The sequence below is a fragment of the Musca domestica genome, unplaced genomic scaffold (assembly GCF_030504385.1).
Source record: "Musca domestica strain aabys unplaced genomic scaffold, Musca_domestica.polishedcontigs.V.1.1 76, whole genome shotgun sequence".
Taxonomy (NCBI): Eukaryota; Metazoa; Arthropoda; class Insecta; order Diptera; family Muscidae; genus Musca; species Musca domestica.
Window position 1 is genome coordinate 1,913,539 of NW_026712396.1, and position 15,547 is coordinate 1,929,085.

At 33.3% G+C, this 15,547-nt stretch overlaps 2 protein-coding genes across 9 annotated transcripts in view; both read right to left on the reverse strand.

The window, feature by feature from the left end:
• LOC101901348 (uncharacterized protein CG43427) overlaps positions 1–8,315 on the reverse strand; it is a 320,227-nt gene extending 311,912 nt beyond the window's left edge. For 7 of the 8 annotated variants that reach the window (XM_011292032.3, XM_059130537.1, XM_011292034.3 and 4 more), the window contains exons 1-2: positions 8,226–8,315; positions 6,531–6,847 (exon numbers count right to left, since the gene is read on the reverse strand). The gene's annotated coding sequence lies outside the window, so the exon portion shown is untranslated. The other variant, XM_020034933.2, reaches the window with a different exon arrangement.
• A 1,431-nt stretch (positions 8,316–9,746) lies between these two features.
• On the reverse strand, positions 9,747–15,528 carry LOC131806452 (uncharacterized). Its single transcript, XM_059130543.1, has 3 exons — positions 14,298–15,528; positions 13,351–13,916; positions 9,747–11,662 (listed from the first exon to the last, which is right to left on the reverse strand). The coding sequence occupies exons 1-3, from the start codon at positions 15,319–15,321 to the stop codon at positions 9,959–9,961; spliced, it is 3,294 nt and encodes a 1,097-aa protein (XP_058986526.1). The 5' UTR covers positions 15,322–15,528; the 3' UTR covers positions 9,747–9,958.
• Positions 15,529–15,547: the final 19 nt, after the last annotated feature.

A 15,547-nucleotide genomic window follows, 5' to 3' on the forward strand; every position in this document is an offset into this window, starting at 1 on the left:
TTACACGTGCTGCGAGGCCAAATTTCCAAGACATTTTTCGTTTACTAAACAAACACCAGACCTCTATGAGAAGTATGAGGAAAACCTGGGCAATGATGGAATTATGTGGGAAATACATTTTTTTCCTCCCCAAGAAAAGAAAAACAAAATTTATTGTTCAAGTTATTTACATTTATGTGTTTTTTTTTACATGGGTAATTTTTTTTTCTTTTAAGAATTTTCGATGGCAACCCATGGGCTGTGTGACAGACACACTATTTTGTGTTGCCTTGTAGTCATTTCACCCGATTTTTCCCAAAACAATGTAAGAGAAGAAAAGTTTACAAGCTTTTTGTTTTTTTTTTGTGATGATAGTTTGGTTGTTGCTTTTGTCACACGAAAACAAAAACAACAACAACACTAATTAACCATGTAAAACAACAATGATGGCAAACACAACAGCTGGTGGTGTTGGGAGAAGAAAAACTCGACTGTATTCTTGGGATTTTTCAAAGAAAACTATCTTTTTTGGAAAAAAATATTTTAACTATTACAACAGGCTATTGGGAAAAAATCCGACATTTTTTTTTTAAATTTGAAATTAAAAATAATATTTTTTTAAATTTGAAATTAAAAATAATATTTTTTTTAATTTAATATGAAATTTTAAAAGAGACATCTAAAATTTTTGAAATTATGCTTAATTCTACCCTCAGCCATATGGCTAGAGAGGGTATATATCATTTGATACGGCAAAAATGTGCTTAATCGAAATAAGGGTTTTAGACCCTAGGTCACTTTGGACAAAATCCGTTTAACGATATTTGGAGTCGATCTAGCGATGTTCGTCCTTCCGGCTCTCTGACTGGCTGGTGGGCACACCATAACTCTCGAAGGGAGTATCCAATTTCGTCCAAACTTTGAACATCGTAACACTATTATCAAACTTTGAGCGAGTTCGGAGATGGGCAATATCGGTCCACTCCTTCTGGTACCTACCCCACAAAGGGACAAAATTTTGAATATCCATGAAGCTCATAAAACGTGAAATTAACAACTAATTCCATTCAGACTTGGTACATCCCAATATTTCCATCAACACAACAATTGCTGTGAAGATGAAAAATATCGGTCCACTCCTTCTGATACCTCCCCCACAAAAGGTCGAAATTTTCAAAGAAGTTAATTTACTGCACAGCAAGAGAAAGGATAATCCGATTTTGCTCCAACTTTGCAAATCCAAATATTTGCGTCAGTTCTTGGCATGATGCGAAAATGGACAATATCGCCACACTCCATCAAGTATCTCCCCCACAAAGGGTCAAAATTGTTAATATTTATAACTCTTATAATATGTGAAATAATGGTCCGATTGTCTTCAAATTACACACATCAAAATATTTTTATTAGCCCACGATCTGGTGAGAAGATGAAATAAATCGGTCGACTCCTTGATGTACCTCCCACACAAAGGGTCAATATTTTAAATATCCATGAAGCTCATAAAACGCGAAATTATCATCCAATTCCATTCAGACTTGGCATATCCCAATATTTCCATCAACACAAGATTTGTTATAAAGATGTCAGATATGGGTCTACTCCTTGTAGTACCTCCCACACAAAGGGTCAATATTTTGAATACCCGCGAAGCTCATAAAACACGAAATTAACACCCGATTCCATTCAGACTTGGCAAATTCCAATATTTCAATCAACACAAGATCTGTTGAACAGATGGTAGAGATTGGACCATTCCTTCTGGAACTTCCCTCACAAAGGGTCAACATTTTGAATTACCAAAACGATTATAAAATCCGAAATAAGCATCCGATTCTCTTCATATTTCACACATTCCATTATTTCTACTGACACAAGATCTCATCTGAAGAAGGCAGATATCGGTCCACTCCTTCTGGTATTTCCCCCACAAAGGGTCAAATTTTTGAATATCCGTAAAGCTCATAAAACACAAAATTAACATCTAATTCCATTCAGACTTGGTACATCTCAATATTTCCATTAGCACAAGATCTGTTAAAAAGATGGTAGAGATCGGACCATTCCTCCTGGTACCTCCCCCATAAATGGTTCAAATTTAAAAACAAAATGCTCAGAAGATGGCGAAATAAGCACCCAACTCTTTTCAAATTTCATACACACAAACATTTTTGCTAACACAAGATCTGTTGTAAAGATGATATATATCTGCGAACCCCTTCTGGTACCTCACCCACAAAGGGTCACAATTTTCAATAGTTTTATCTGTCATAACTTGCGAAATAAGTCAGCGATTCTTTACAACTTACTGTAGCTAAATATATCTCTCATTGCCAAAAACTTGAGATGAATATGAAATTTATGATTTCGCATAAAACTGGATATAAAAATTAGATTTTCTTAAAATTTTATAAAAAAAATATTTGTAGACTTCAAAAACGTTGATAATATTTAAATAGTTTTATTTTGAATAAATATTTAGTGCCAAGCTATTTTTAAATTTTATTCAAACCTTTGGAACCCCCAAAAAGAGTGTTGTTTTCATATTTACCCTCTTTAATATAGCGAATATAACTTCTCTCCACTCTCTAATAGTTGTAATCTCTTAAAATAATTCATTTTCCTCCTCTTCCTTATTCGAAATCACAATATTTACATTATGTTCACTTCCCCCAATAAACTCCTCATTATAATAACACAGTTCACATTTTCACCTCCCCTCTCTTTCTGACGAGAGAAGATCACTCTCATAGTATTACTCACAAACCATACAAGCCAATAATGACAGATTATTTCAATTTCTAAAAATACCTGTTGTTCAGATGCTGATTGTGATTTATTTTCAATGTAGGTGCCTATTTGTGTTTGGAATAGTCATCAAAACGACGAATGACGGATTCTCTATATATATGGGGAGGATGAGCACCTTTGTAACATAACAAATTCCTCGAGAGAGTGGGGGTAACACGAAAATAACCAACTCGCAATAACAAAAACAATAACACAAGGTGAAAAATACCTTTGCACTGAGGCAACAAAAACATTCGATTTTAATTAGGGATACCGTAAGGAGAGAAGAGAGAGAGAGCAAGAGAGAACTACACACAAACATCATTCATGTTTTTTTGTATTGTTTTAGTTTTTATTTTTGGATTTCTTTGTAATTTGTAAGACAACACTAACAACAACAACATAGGTCCCACAGAAAAGGTAAGAAAAAAAGGAGAAGGGACAATCACAACAAAACACACACAACTACAACTTTATTAAATCTAAATAATTGTAAGAAAATTATGACAAGGCAGAGGGAAGGAAGGAGACACACCGAATGGCTGTCGTGTACATCAACTGTTAACCTGTGAGATGACAATAAACAGCAGCAGCAGCGCCAACAAAAACAAGCAAACAGGAAATGCCGTTTGATTAACAGGAAGAGAGTGAGTAGGGAGAAAAAAGGTTTTTTCATTAGGGGGACAGTGTTGTCAACGGTTGTATTTAAGAAATGGAAATCACTGGAAATGTGAAATTAAAATAAAATTATTTGAAAAAGTAATGGTATCTAAGAAAGGTATTTTTTAAAAATCGCCATAAATTTACAAATTAAGGGACAATAAAAAAATAACCAGGGAGAGAGGGATAAAAAAGGTTTTTATGAAACAGAAAGTATTGTCAAAATTCATCTCTAAAAAACCGTTAAAAATTTTAAATCGAAACAAAATTATAGGAGCATTTATTACAAAATTGAAATAGATTGCTTTGATATGGATATATGCCGAGAACAGTGTTGCTAACCTTCTTCAAAAATCGTCATTGAGATGCCAATAAAGAGCAAAAAAACAATCAAACAGGTAATAACCATTAGGCTAAATGGAGAGATTCAGTAGACATAAACTATTTTTCTTAAAGGATGACAATGTTGCCAATGGTTACATTTAAGAAAAATCAATGAAAGTTTCAAATTGAATTTAAAATTAGGTCAAATATTTGTTATAAATAAATCGAAAAAAAAAATTGTTTTAAAAAGGAGTATTGTCGAGAACAGGGTTGCTGAGCTCTCTTAAAAGTCGCGAATTATTTTTATATTTTTATTTTTCTGTATACCCATCCACTGCTAACCAGTGAGAGGGTGATAGAAAGCAGTTCCCCGTTACAAGGAAGAGAGTGGCCAAGAAAAAATGTTTTTGTTGAAAAAAAGTGTTGACAACTTTAGAAAAAAAAATCGCCGAAATTTTAAATCAAGAAAAAAAATAAATTGTATTGAAATTAATATAAAAATTTGGCGAGAACAGAGTGGATGATCTCTCCTTTGGTATTTTTAAATTTATACTGCCAGAGACATGATAGATTTGCTAATCTTGTTTTTAAAGTGACAGTGTCGGAATTTTCTGTATGAGTTGACATCATTGATTTAACAAAATTCATTTTTTTAAACTTGAGTTCAATTTTTTTTTTATTAAAAAAATCATAAAATTGGCATCACTCTTTTCCCAAAGAGATATGGAAACTCTAATTTCTTATCGCCGAATAGATTCCTCTCCCGCACTAAAGTACAAAAGAATAAATAACAAATTTAAAATAACAGTTTTCCAAGAAGAATTAATTAATTCCTTTTTTTTTTGTTAATTGTCACAAATTTCAAATTTTTATTGTAATTATTGTGGTTTTTGATATCGAAAAAAAGCGCTGAGTTGACATCCCTCTAAAGGAGGTGTATGTATTTATTTCCCTTTTCTTTGCTAATCTTTCTTGTGACAAAATGTGTTTTTTTTACGAAAAATTCTCGAAGTTAGAATCACTGTTTTAAAAAAGAAAAAAAAACAATCTAATTCTTAACAATAAATTCTGTATTTTCCTTATTGCAAAAAGAAAAGAAACAAAAAATCTTTTCCCTCTTTTACGTTAATTATAGTGTTTTTTATTGTTACTCTTTTCAATTGGGAACCATAAAAATACTTTGTCTTTGTTCTTTCTCCTCTCCCTTATGACAAAAAAGCAAATTTATTAGGTTTTTATTGTGATTTTCATTTTTAAAAAATCCTCTAAGTTAGCATCACTCTTTGCAAACATTTTTTTATTGCTCACTTTTTGTAACAAAATACAAATATTTATTGTAATTCTTGTGTTTTTAATATCGAAAAAACACTAAGTTAGCATTACTTTTTTCAAAAAGAGACTAAAAACTATTTATTTTTTCTCTGATAATTCATTTGTTTCTTTTTGAAATATTGTAAACTTTTGCGACATTTTTTGTTTTGCTTTGTCGTTGAAAAAAACTCTACGTTGACATCACTCTTTTCAAGAATTAATTATAAACACTTGTTAATTTTCTTGGTTTTTTTATTGTTTTCCTTACAACAAATAACAAATGTTTATGCCATTTCTATTATTTTGTGGTTGAAAAAAAAATCCACTAAGTTGACAACACTTTTTTCAAAAAGTTCCATAAAAATCTATTTCCTTTTTCCTTGCCTATTTCTGACCTCCTCCTGACAAACTTCAACTGTTTATGTCAATTCTTTGGCAGTGTCGTTGGAAAAAAAACCTCTAAGTTGACATCACTCTTTTCAAGAATGAGTTATAAACACTTTTTCATTTTCTTGTTTTTTTTATTGTTTTCCTCACGACAAATTACAAATGTTTATGTCATTTCTATTGTTTTGTGGTTGAAAAAAATTCTCGAAGTTAACTACACTTTTTTTCAAAGAGGAGCCATAAAAATCTGTTTCCCTTTTCTTTGCCTATTTCCTCCTCCTATTTCCATCTCCTGACAAATTTCAAAGGTTTATGTCAATTCTTTGGCTGTGTCGTTGGAAAAAAAACCTCTAAGTTGACATCACTATTTTCAAGAATGAGCTATTAACACTTTTTCATTTTCTCGGGTTTTTTATTTTTTCCTCACGACAAGTAACAAATGTTTATGCCATTTCTATTGTTTTGTGGTTGAAAAATCCTCTAAGTTGACAACACTTTTTTCAAAAGAGGAGCCATAAAAATCTGTTTCCCTTTTCTTTGTTTATTTCTGGCCATCTCCTGACAAATTTCAAATGTTTAAGTCAATTGTTTGGCTGTGTAGTTGAAAAAAAAAAAAACTCTAAATTAGCATTACTCTTTTCAAAAGAGTAGCCTTAAAAATCTATTTCCTTTTACCCTTCTATTTTTTCTGTTTATGGTAATTTTTGTGTTTTTTTCTTTTTGGCTGCAAAAAATCCTCTAAATTGACATTATTCTTTTAAAAAAAGAGATATAAAAAATCTATTTATGTCATTTATATTATTTTGTGGTTGAAAAAAAAGCATCTAAGTTGACAACACTTTTTTCAAAGACCCATAAAAAACATAAAATTATATTTCCTTTTACTATTCTATATTTTCTGTCTTTGGTAATTCTTGCGTTTTTTTTTTCTTATTATCTGAAAAAAATCCTCTAAATTGCCATCACTCTTTTCAAAAAGGGGCCATAAAAAATCTATTTCCTTTTTCCTTGCCAGAAAATCATAATTTTTTTATGTTAATTTCGGTAATAAAAAAACCGTCCCTCAAAGGACAACTTACCTTTTTTAATGTCAAGATGTAAAACCTGTTGGTGGTTTCGTTGATAACCATGGATTGTTGATTGCGGTTGTTGATGGAGATTTGTTGAATTATTAAAACACTGATTGAATTTGGTGGTTTATAAAGAAATTTATATTTTTTTCATTTCTTTTTTTTTCGGAAAACACACAGACACTTTTTTTTGATTTTTATTGATTATGAATGAAAATTCAATGATATTTTTCTTTTTTGTGAAGGGTTTTTCAATTGATTTGATTTTTCTTTCAATCACTCACTTGGTTGTTGTTTTGATGATATCAATAACAATTTACCTTTACCTTTTCAATGAGACGATTGGGGGAGAGAGAGAGAGAAAAAATCAAGGGGTGAGCAGAGATAGGAATTTGATAATTATTATTGTATGTTAATTTTTTTATTTAATATTGCCATGAGAATCATTGGAATGAATTACTAATAGAGGTAAGGTTCTTATTCTACTCTGTGTGTGAGAGAGAGAGTACAGGGAGAGAAGTAACGGTCGACTGAGTTGAATAGGTGTTATTACAGGTGGTGTGAGAAACACAGAGAGAGGCAGGGAGCAAACAATTACATTTGTAATTGTTGGTTTGTTTTGAAATGGTCATAAAAATTCACAGAAAACTTGGACAAGTTGCAACAAAGTACAAATCTAGCAATTGGTGTCGCCCGTTCCCGTTTGGTTTTTCTACTTCTACTTCTTTTTTTTCTGGCTCTGCCTCTTCTACGATCTTTCTTTTAAAGAAGTTAGACAATCTAGCCGACTAGATTGGTAAACAGCTTAGAAAGGCCAACAACTGGCCGGGCCGATGTGCAGTAGAAACGTGTGGTAGGCAACATAACCAAAACAAATGGCCAGAAGAAAAACAAGGCAGCCAGACTCGAAACTAAATTAAAAAATCAAACACCAGCAGACAACCAGACCAGACCAAAAGAGGGTAAAAACAAATCAAATGGCCATTGGTCTGAGCTATGCGCTGTGGTTGATGGCCAAAACTGAATGAGTAAAAAACGCACAACGCAACACCACAAAAACACACAACCAAACAAATGAATAACTGACTGACTGGTTATTTCGCTGGCTGGCTGGCTGGCTGATGGACTGACTTTTTGTTACCTTGCCGCTCTACAACTTCTGCTGCTGCTTCTGCGGCTGCTACTAACTATGAAAAGGCCAAAAAAGTCAACATAAACTTAAGGCAATAACATGAAACCAGGCAACGGTAATAATAATACCACCACCGCCGCCACATAACACATAAACAGGCCCCCAGGCTCCAATGCAAGCAACAACTTCTCTCCAAAATTTTCTTCGTCTTTAAATTATTTTCCACAAAAAAAATTTGAAACAAAAATTTTCGCCAAAGAAAAATATTTTTCGCTTTATTTTTTTGGGTTTTCTGACAAATCTCAGATGATTTTCTTAAAACACAATTTATTTGATTTTTACACTTTATTTTTTTTAGTTAATAATTTTTTTCACATATTTTCCACACTTTTTCTCATTCACACTTAGCCTAGGCCATTAAACGAAATAGTTGTTTTATTCTATTTTTCCATTTATTTGTAAAGTTGGCAGAGATGAACAAAAAAAACTAAAACAAAACACAACAAATAAATTGTATGCCCCACAGCAGTCGGTTCGGTAATAACGCGTAAACGCACGAACTCTCCCATTACCTTTAAAACCGTACAACGTTGTTCTCACGACCAAAGTTAAAGTTAAACTGTAAAAAATATGCAGATGTTTATGTTTACCACTGACATAAATTACAATGGCAACGCATTGATACCACCAGACGGAGAGTTGGCAATGCCGCGTAGGGGGCATTGTTGATTTTCTCTTCGTTCTCTCTCAATTGCACAATTTTCTCTGGCAATTCGTAACGCCGTCGAATGGCAAGATATGTGAACGGCGTTCGTAATGTGTTGGTGTCGACGGTGGTGTATTGCTCTCCCATAACGGTTCTCCGGCTCATATTGCTCCATTATGGGGAGAAATAAAGGAAACAGAAAATAGTTTTTTTTTTGACTTTTCACACTTTTCTGTTAAAAGCAAACACAGAAGTTTGTGTTATATTTCACAGATGGCGCAATTGTGAGATAAATAACAGTTCAAAAAATCGTGAATTTTTGTCTGTTGAAAGCATATATAATTGCTTGTGGTATATTTGACAGATGGCGCATTTGTGGAGGCAAACAAAAGTGTTTTTAAAAATGTAGATTAAACAAATAATTATTATATAAGAAGATTAAGAAGAATTCTTAAAAAATATTTGCAATAAAAACTTTTTAACTACTTTTTAATAATTGAGTATTCATTTTTTTCATATTTTCTTCAAAAACATTGAATTTGGTTTCTTTAAAAATCCATGTTTGATCAGCTGTTGCTCCTTGAAAAATATTCTTTAAAAAATCCACGTTTGATGCCATTAAAATATTTTTAAAACATTCCACATTTGATGTCCTTGAAATTTTTTTTAAAAATCCACATTTGATGCCATTAAAAATATTTTTAAAACATACCACATTTGATGTCCTTGAATTTTTTTTTTAAAATCCACGTTTGATGCCATTAAAAATATTTTTAAACCATTCCACATTTGATGTCCTTGAATTTTTTTTTAAAACCCACATTTGGACAAATGGACAAATGACCGCCCTTGAAAAATATTTTTTAAAAAATCCATGTTTGATGTCTTTAAAAATATTCCACATTTGATGTCCTTGAAAAAACTTTAAAAATCCTCGTTTGATGGTCATTTGGTCCTTGAAAAATATTCTTTAAAAATCCACGTTTGATGGTAATATTCTTTATTCTTTGATGGTAATATTCTTGAAAAATATTCTTTAAAAAATCTACGTTTATTGGTCCTTGAAAAATATTCTTTAAAAAATCCACGTTTTATGGTCATTTGGTCCTTGAAAAATATTCTTTAAAAAATCCACGTTTTATGGTCATTTGGTCCTTGAAAAATATTCCTTAAAAAATCCACGTTTGATGGTCATTTGGTCCTTGAAAAATATTCTTTAAAAAATCCACGTTTGATAAGCTGTTAGTCTTTGGAAAATATTCTTTAAAAATCCATAGGTCGACTTATTGCAAAATCCTGTTGGCGTCTGCATAAAACCTCGAGGAAGCTCCCTCGTCGTTCCTTTCTTCCCGCCCTTTTCAATTGCATGATTATGTAGCCAAACAAATTTCTTCACAGTACAAAAAATTGCATATTTTTATTTTCTTACCAACATTAAATTCCATTACTTAACAATAACTAATAACTGGTTGTATTATTTTAAACAAAATAAAATTGATGATTTAAAAAAGAATAATAATTAATAATAAAAAAATTGGTAAATCTATTACCTATAACCTTACAAAAGAAAGAAAATAATTAATTTTGCATGCCCATCTATCATTCCATCCAATCATCGTCGGCATCCGGATCGGATAACAATTCAGGTGGAATATGATCTACACTGGTGTCGACCTTTTTATCGGCTAATGCCACAACTTTACTTATCAGTTGTGAGGTATTGTAGATATCTATGTCTTCTGCTTCTTCTTCTTCTTTATTGGGGATTTTTGTTAAAATTTGGGATGCATTGAGTTGTGCTGGTGCCGGACTGCTGGGTGGTCGATGATGATTTTTTTCTTCGAAATTGTAATCAACATCGTTCTCTGGACTAGAATTCAAAATTCGTTTCGGCGGACTAGAACAAGAATCAGATGAATTTTGCCCCGAGGCCTTAGAGTTCTTCCTTTTGTTGCGTATGGGCCGGGGTGTATTTGCCAAATCGGCTGTTGTCTGCGAGGCAGGTATTATTTCATTGTCAGTTTTTGCAAATTCACGCCATGCCACTTTGTTGCGCAGGGGCCGTGGTGTACTCTCCAAATCTTTGGATGTCTGTGAGGCAGGAACAATATCTGGTAGACTCAAATATTTAAATTTATCCCTCAGTGGCCGGTGAGTGTTTTCTAAATCTAGTGTGTTTTGGGAGGCTGGTATTTCCTCATTTCTGGCAGGCTTTTCGCGGGGAAATCTTAAGGTACTGGTTGTGTCTTCATGTGATGATGTTGAAGTTGTAGACGATTTTAGTAGAGGATTATTCCATTTTGCGGCCTCCTTACTTGTTGAAGGACCATCCAACCAAAATTCAATGACGTTTTCTGCTTTCTTTTTATCTTGATCTCCAATCTTGATACTTTTACTGGGCTCTTCATCAATGGTTTGTAAAGTTTTTGATTTCCCATTGACACGAGGCTGTCGTTTTTGAGATACTTCAAATTCTTCACTAGAGCTGCTGGAAATCCGACGTCTGTTACCCCTGGTTTTAACAACCGGTTTGGTAGTTTCAAAATAATCTGAAGAATTTGTAATAAAAAGGCTACAACTTTCGCCTTCCTTTAATGTTTGGCTCAAGACAACATCATTACTGGTTTCGTTGGCCATTTTCTTTTGTGATTTTTTTATTGCCTTTTTACAGGGACTACCACCAGCACCATTAGCTTTGACCTTCACCTCTTTTTTGGGTGACACTTTTTCCTTCTTTATTTTTCCGGTCTTTTCGGACTTTTTCAATTTCAGCGGCGGATCAAACTCATAGGCCGACGCACTTTCCGATGGAACATAATTGATTTCTGGCTCATCTTCATTGTCAACATCATCATCATCTTTATCAATTTTGTTATTATTATTTATTTCCTTGCTCCTTTGCTTTAGCGGCGATACAAATTTCTCCAAATCTTCGCTATTCATTTTTGCTTTGCGTAAAAGTATTTGCTTCCGTTGTGGCGTAGCACGACCACAATACTGATCGATGCGCGGTTGATAATTTGTTGAGATTTGTAATTTTTCATATTTATACCAATTTTCAGGTACATTTGCCGTAACCATTAGATCCCGTCCCACAGGTACAGTGCTGATGACTTTTTGGGGTTTTAAAAATCGTACAAATCTTTTCAATTCTTTATAACTGGAATGTTCGGAATATTCAATGCCAATTATATTGATTTTTCCACGATATTGCGGCCGGGTATCCTTTTCCCAGCCACTGGGTCGTATGGCCAGCAGTATGTCATAGTCCTGTTCATAGAAGGAGAAATACTCCACCAAGCTCTGCAAATAAAAAAGAGTATAATTAGTTGGGGTTTCAATAAATTTAATATTTTTAAAATATGAATATCTTTTAAATAAAATTCTTAAAGAATCCTTAAAATAATATTTTTATATCCTCAACATATTTTTTTTCAAATTCACGTTTGTTTAACTGGAGGGCCTTGAAAAATATTCTTTATTTTTATCCTTAAAAAATATTTTTCAAAAGCCCCAAGTTTTATGATGTTTTTATCCTTGAAAAATACTTGTTCAAAAAACCATGTTCGTTTAACAGGTACTCCTTGAAAAATATTCTTTAAAAAATAAAAGTTTGTTTAACCGGTGGTCCTTGAAAATATTCTCTAAAAAATCCATGTTTTTTTAACTGATGGTCCTTGGATAATATTCTTCTAAAAGTCCACGTTTAATGGACGGTTGATACTTGAAAGATATTCTTTTAAAAGTCCACTTTAATGTTCGGTTGATTCTTGAAAAATATTCTAATTTTTGAGCTGTTGCTCCTTGAAAATATTCTTTTAAAAGTCCACGTTTAATGGTCGGTTGATTCTTGAAAAATATTCTGATTTTTGAGCTGTTGCTCCTTGAAAATATTCTTTTAAAAGTCCACGTTTAATGGTCGGTTGATTCTTGAAAAATATTCTGATTTTTGAGCTGTTGCTCCTTGATAATATTCTTTTAAAAGTCCACGTTTAATGGTCGGTTGATTCTTGAAAAATATTCTGATTTTTGAGCTGTTGCTCCTTGAAAATATACTTTAAAAAATCCACGTTTGATGGTCTTTTTATCCTTGAAAAATATTCTTTCATAAAATCCACGTTTGATGGTGATGAATTGGTCGTTGCAAAATATTCTTTAAAAAACTTGGTTGTCGGTTGATCCTTAAAAAAATATTCTTTAAAAAGTCTATGATTTTTGAGCTATTTAAAATATTCTTTAAAAGGTCCATGATTACAGAGTTGCTGGCCCATGAAAATATTCTTTAAAAAGTCTATAATAATTGAGCTGTGGGTCCTTGAAAAAATTCTTTAAAAAGTCCATGAATACTGAAAATATTCTTTTGAAAGTCCATGTTTAATGGTCGGTTGATCCTTGAAAAATATTCTCTAAAAAATCTATATTTCTTTAACTGACGGTCTTTGAACAAGATTCCTTTAAAAGTCCACGTTTAATGGCCGGTTGATCCGTGAAAAATACTCTTTAAAAAGTCTATGATTTTTGAGCTCTTGATCCTTGAAAATATTCTTTCAAAAAATCCACGTTTGATGGTCAATTGGTCCTTGCAAAAATATTCTTTAAAAAACTTGGTTTTTGGCTGGTCCTTGAAAAAGAATTCTTTAACAAGTCCATGATTATTGAAAAATATTCTTTAACATTCCACGTTAGAATGACTGTCTATGACTATACTTTGAAAAACCACGGAGTCCTTTCAAAGACATTTCTAAAACATCAACGAATTTCGATCTGTAAATACTTCAAATAAATAATTTTAAATAATTAACTCTACTTGAAAGCTAGATACCATGGTACGATCCTTGACCATCAAGAGGCCTGCAAAGAGGAGCACCCATCACAGCAAAAAAAAAAAAGATTTCTAGCTCAGAACCCTCTTGTCCTATTTTAAACCTCTTAACTCTATGACAAAAAATAAATAAAAAAAAAACAATTACAAATACATTTTCAAAACTTACCAAATATGATATTTTTCCCATTGATATAACATGCATTTGTGCCTGTCTAGGACTTTCCACCAATAAGCCGCCGTATTTCTCCTCATCGATAGCTCTTAAAGCTTTGCTACGATTCTCCTCAGTCCACACCTTCAATTCATACTCTTCGGCCAATGATGACCAAAATTTCTCTTTACCAATAACATATGAACCGCACACATATAAAATTCTCTTTTCCGAATGTTTTTGACGAAATGCATCTATCAAGTGTTTAGCTCTATCGATACTTTCGTATTGTGTACAAAAAGCGTATTTTTCCGACAGATATGTGGTATCCAAATAGATGGTGTCGATTGTGTTATTCCAAAAAACGTGACCCTCTTCCATGCCATGGTAAGCACGAAAGTCTCCCGTGTGAAGTATGCATCTTTCGGGCTTTTTAGATTGAAACATTAACATAATAGCACCGGGACAATGATTGGCATCCAAGGCAGTAACTTGAATGTCATCGATTTCAACTGGTTCATTGAGGGGTAGTTCATGGATATATTTTTCCTCGATGGGTATAAATGTGCGTACCAAACGTGCTGAAAAGAGAAACATGGTGAAAATGACTTTGATTGTAAATAGAAAGAAAATAAAAACTTTTAATAAACAGAAAACTACAAAAAACTTGGAGCACGCCATTCAGTCTGAAAACATCCTAAAAAAGACTGAGACCCATATAATGTCTTAGTTGGTTCCATACTCTGAAAATAAACCAGGCCCAAACGGCAAATTTAGTAGATCATCGGGGAGGCTAGGCTCAGCCGAAGCATAAATAACATCGACGTGCTCAAGGCCCCAAGGGGTACTTGTTCCAAAAACATTTCTAGCTTCTGGGATGAAGTACATATTATAGGTATCTTAGCCTTCTACAAATAACTCCTTTAAATTATTTTTATAAATTTGTGACATGTTTCACCTACCTGTTATGCTGCTCATATACAAGGGTTTGGCAAATTTCCTTGTCAGTCCAATATAATGATCAGCATGAAAATGTGTTAGGAAATAGTAATCAACACCCTCAATGTAACCATATTGAAAGGCATCCACGGCAAAGCGAGTGCCTTCAACAATTTTGTAGGGTGGACATGGTTTGGGTTTCCGCCGCGAGGAGTGTGGCGTCTTTTTCGAACTTGAGGTTTTTGATGATCTTGAAGGGGTTTTCGAAATTGGTTTGTTAACACCTGATGTGCCTGAATCAAAAACCTTGGGTCTGGACAATGTAGATGTTGTGGTACTATACTTGGAATTGTTATCAGAACTATATTCATGTTTTACAATTTGATTTGCGCCTATGGGTGAGATTGGTTCGGGTTTAATATTTAAAGACGTTTTCGAATCCACTTGTTTGTCTTCTTCTTCCTCCTCCACCTCACTATCAGATATTAAATTTACACAATCGCTGTTATTATTTGGCATTGTATTGGTTTTCCTGGCTCTTCTATTGGGTGATGATTTTTTACTTTGGGGTTTTTTGTCAAGTGCATCGTCATCCTCATCATCTACAAACAGTCGTTTGCGTCCCGTTAGTTTGGAACGGAAATTTCCCCGCTGCGCTGTTTTCTTATCGGTTTCCAATTTCTTTACTTCTGTCGTTGACTTACGAAATGGCGTGGGTTCTTCTTTTAGCGGCTCAATTCTATAGGTTTTCTCGCAGGTCTTGAAAAATGCATTTATGCGCAATTGATTGGGCGGTGGCTCTTTTCGAGCTGATTTTGTGCGTTTTCCTGTCGTTGGAGGTGGCTGCTGCGCCTGCACAACAACATCGGGTAAACCCTCAGGCGGCGTAGAATTGTTCTGTTCTTCAAGTTTCACTTTTTTCTTCACAGGTTTCTTTTGCTTTGCTGGCGTCTCTGGCGGTTGCGTTTCCGCTTCGGCCTTTAGTTTCTGACTGCATTGTAACTCTTTGAGATTTCGCAACTTGAGTAGCGGCGGCTTTTGAATCATTCTTTCGATATCAATAAATCAATGAAAAACTATTATCAGAATACTAATGTGTTGCGGATCTCTCGGATTGGGGGGGCCTACACAAACATACACACGTTTTACCAAGAAGAAAGTCTCACATTACAACATGGATTGACGAGATAGATTTTCCTTTTTGATGGTCTATCATCTAATTTCAGCGGGAAAATCTTTGACAGATAGTTGAATAGATTCAACAGTTGAACCA